Below are 3,000 nucleotides of genomic sequence, written 5' to 3' on the forward strand. Positions count from 1 at the left end.
GCTTTGGGACTGGCTGTCTGTAGAGAAAAGCCTGAGGCTGGTGTTCCTCAGAACTTCCAGAAAGCATGCCCTGAGGGACTAAAGCAAGCCCATGGCCCCTCACAGCTCAGATGTCTTGGGGACTCTTGGAGCTCATCAGACCGTATAGCCGCCTTCAACCTTTCACACACTGAGACAGAGGTCGGAGTTGCTCCCCTGACCCGGCATATCTTACCGTCTTCTGAAATGTGAGTGGTTTTTTTTCATTTTATTTGTTATTTTTATTTTATGTGTATGACTGTATTGCCTGCATGTGGGTAAGTGCACCTGTGTCATCCAATGCCCCCAGAAGCCAGAAGAGGGCATCAGATCCCCCGAGACTGGAGTTACAGATGGTTGTTAGCCACCATGTGAATGCTGGGATTTGAACCCTTGTCCTCTGCAAGAACAGCCAGTGCTCTTAACCACAGAGCCATTTCTCCAGCCCTGTGAGTGGTAATTTTAAAAGTATGCCTTGCTAACATATACAAAATAAAAGAATGGAATTATGACAAAAGCCTATGAGAGTCATATGACAGTCACCTCACAAAGGAGGAAAGCGGATGAGCAAAGAAAGCTTTAAATGCACAGCACTTCAGCAATGCAGTCCTCACCGTGGCTGGCCCGGAAGACTCCTCACAAGGGGTGTGCATTCTCAGAAGAAGCTCTAGATTCTAAACAGGTGGCACTCCTCCTATGACAGAGCTTGACTCAACCCCAAGACCTTCCTCATGGCATCCTTAAACTCTGTGTTCCTTAGACAATAGATCAAGGGATTCAAGATGGGCGTAAGGACAGTGTACAGAACAGAGATGAGCTTGTTGGAGCTCCTGCTATCAATAGCCTGAGGTCGCACATACATGAAAAACAAGGCTGTGTAGAAGATGGTGACCACAGTGAGGTGGGAGGCACAGGTGGAGAAGGCCCTCCATCGACCTGTGGCTGATGGAATGCGCAGCACAGCCAGGGTGATGTGTCCATAGGAGAGAATGGTGGCCAGGAGTGGGAACGCCAGGATGATGAAGGCCAGGATGAAGTCTACCAGCTCTGCAGTAGAGAAGTCTGTGCAGGCCAGCTTGAGGATAGGGGAGATGTCACAGAAAAAGTGATTCAGGACATTGGAGCCACAGAACGTGGCACTGGAGATGAAGTAGATTTTAATCATAGAGATCGTGAAGCCACTGGCAAAAGAGAAGGCCACGAGCTGGACACACAGCCCAGTGGTCATGATGACTTGGTAACGCAGGGGGTGACAGATAGCCACATAGCGGTCATAGGCCATGGAGGCCAGGAGGACACACTCGGTGCACACCAGGGAGCTGAAGAAGTAGAGCTGAGTCATACACCCGACAAAGGAGATACGTTTCCTCTGCAGGAGGAAGCCATCCAGCATCTTGGGGATGATGTCGCACACGTACCAGATCTCCAAGGTGGACATGATGCCCAGGAAGTAGTACATGGGCCTGTGGAGGGAGGCACTGTTCCAGACAGTGAAGATGATGGCCATGTTCTCCACCAGCACAAAGAGGTAGATGAGCAGGAAGAGGAGGAAGAGCACGTACTGCAGCCCAGGGGCCGTGGGGAAGCCCAGCAGGATGAACGTGCTGACCTTGGTGCCATTCTCCCCCCTCATCCTTCTGCACCTGCAAAATCAACAGGCAAATAGGAGGGGCCAAGGATGCTGATGGGGAGGAGGGGAGTCAGCAGGTAAACACAGTTCCATAGTGGGACCCTTGGTTCTTACAGGTCACAGGGGAAAGGAATCCCTTTACCTGTCAGGTCTGAAATTGGGACATTCTGTGCCCTTGGGTTTGGGTATAATAATGAAGAACCTGGAGGAGAAGAAGTGCCAACTTCTGATGTTCAGAACGTAGGAAAAGTCTGATGGCCCGTGTGCTGGAGTGCTGGATATGGAGTGACCTTGTTGATAGAATGCCCTGGTGGCAGAAAACCATTGTGGGTTGACCTTATCAATCGGCTACAGTCAGGAATCAGGGAAGACTGTTGAGACAGCCTGTTTCCCAACACATCCTGTCTCCCTAAACAAATGGTACCAGGAAAAGCAGACCACAAATCTGTTTCTCATGATAAACTGGAGCAAACAGTGCCAGGAAGGAGGTGGCCATAAACCTCTCTGGTGTGTCTTAACCTGCATGTCCCTTTGCACTCTTTTAACTTAAGCCACCCTAAGTCCCTCTGCCTAGACTCTAAATCTTCAACCAGCTCCCTTCAGGACACCGACCTCCATCACACAAGGAAGGCTACTGTCCTTCACTCCTTCACTGTGCTGAATAAATGCAGACTTGTCTGAGTCTCTTTTGCTCCTACTGTTACTGTGTTCTGTGGTCCAAATCCTAACATTTTAGTGCCAAAACCCAGGAGGGTTCATGGAGACCCACTGGAGGCTCTGGATCCTCCTCCTGGAAATTCCTTGACTTTCCTACTCTTCTGGTCTATTCTGTTCTGTGTGGACCTATTTGGGCTCCTCGGAGTGAAGGAAAACAATCTCTCACTTTTTCCTTCCTCTTCCCTGCTCTCCCTCTTTCTTAGAGGGACAAGGTAATCCAACCTGCCATTGACCCTGATTCAGGGGTGCCACTGATCAGGTCTCCAGAACTCCACGGTTTCCCCCATTTTCTGTTGGTCCTATGAAGCCTGATGAGGTTCCTGGAGCTTCTCACTGGACAGCTCAATGAGGCTCCAGGAGTCTCCCACTGGACTCTTTTTCTTTGGACTGGACCACCTGGAGGCCACAAGGAAGGGGAGGCCTTCTAGACCCCACACCCACTGCTGGTCTATCCAAACTGGAGGAACACCTTGGGGGGCTGGATATGACCTCCATTTCCTTTTCACGTTGCTCTAGAACCCACCCACCATGGGCTCCAAATTGTCTCCTCCAAATGACGCACCCCTAGCCTGCCTTCAGGCTAATCTAAAAGAACTCCATTTTGGAGACCAAGACCGGTCATACTTACTCAGTTT

General features: G+C 50.3%; 1 protein-coding gene across 1 annotated transcript; it reads right to left on the minus strand.

Moving 5' to 3' along the window:
• Window positions 1-678: 678 nt before the first annotated feature.
• Window positions 679-1,673, minus strand: LOC103730829 (olfactory receptor 6B2-like). The gene has a single exon (XM_008829132.1). The coding sequence runs from the start codon at window positions 1,649-1,651 to the stop codon at window positions 713-715; it is 939 nt and encodes a 312-aa protein (XP_008827354.1). The 5' UTR covers window positions 1,652-1,673; the 3' UTR covers window positions 679-712.
• Between the last annotated feature and the right edge of the window lie 1,327 nt (window positions 1,674-3,000).

Source organism: Nannospalax galili, unplaced genomic scaffold (genome assembly GCF_000622305.1).
Source record: "Nannospalax galili isolate Female #2095 unplaced genomic scaffold, S.galili_v1.0 scaffold453, whole genome shotgun sequence".
NCBI lineage: Eukaryota > Metazoa > Chordata > Mammalia > Rodentia > Spalacidae > Nannospalax > Nannospalax galili.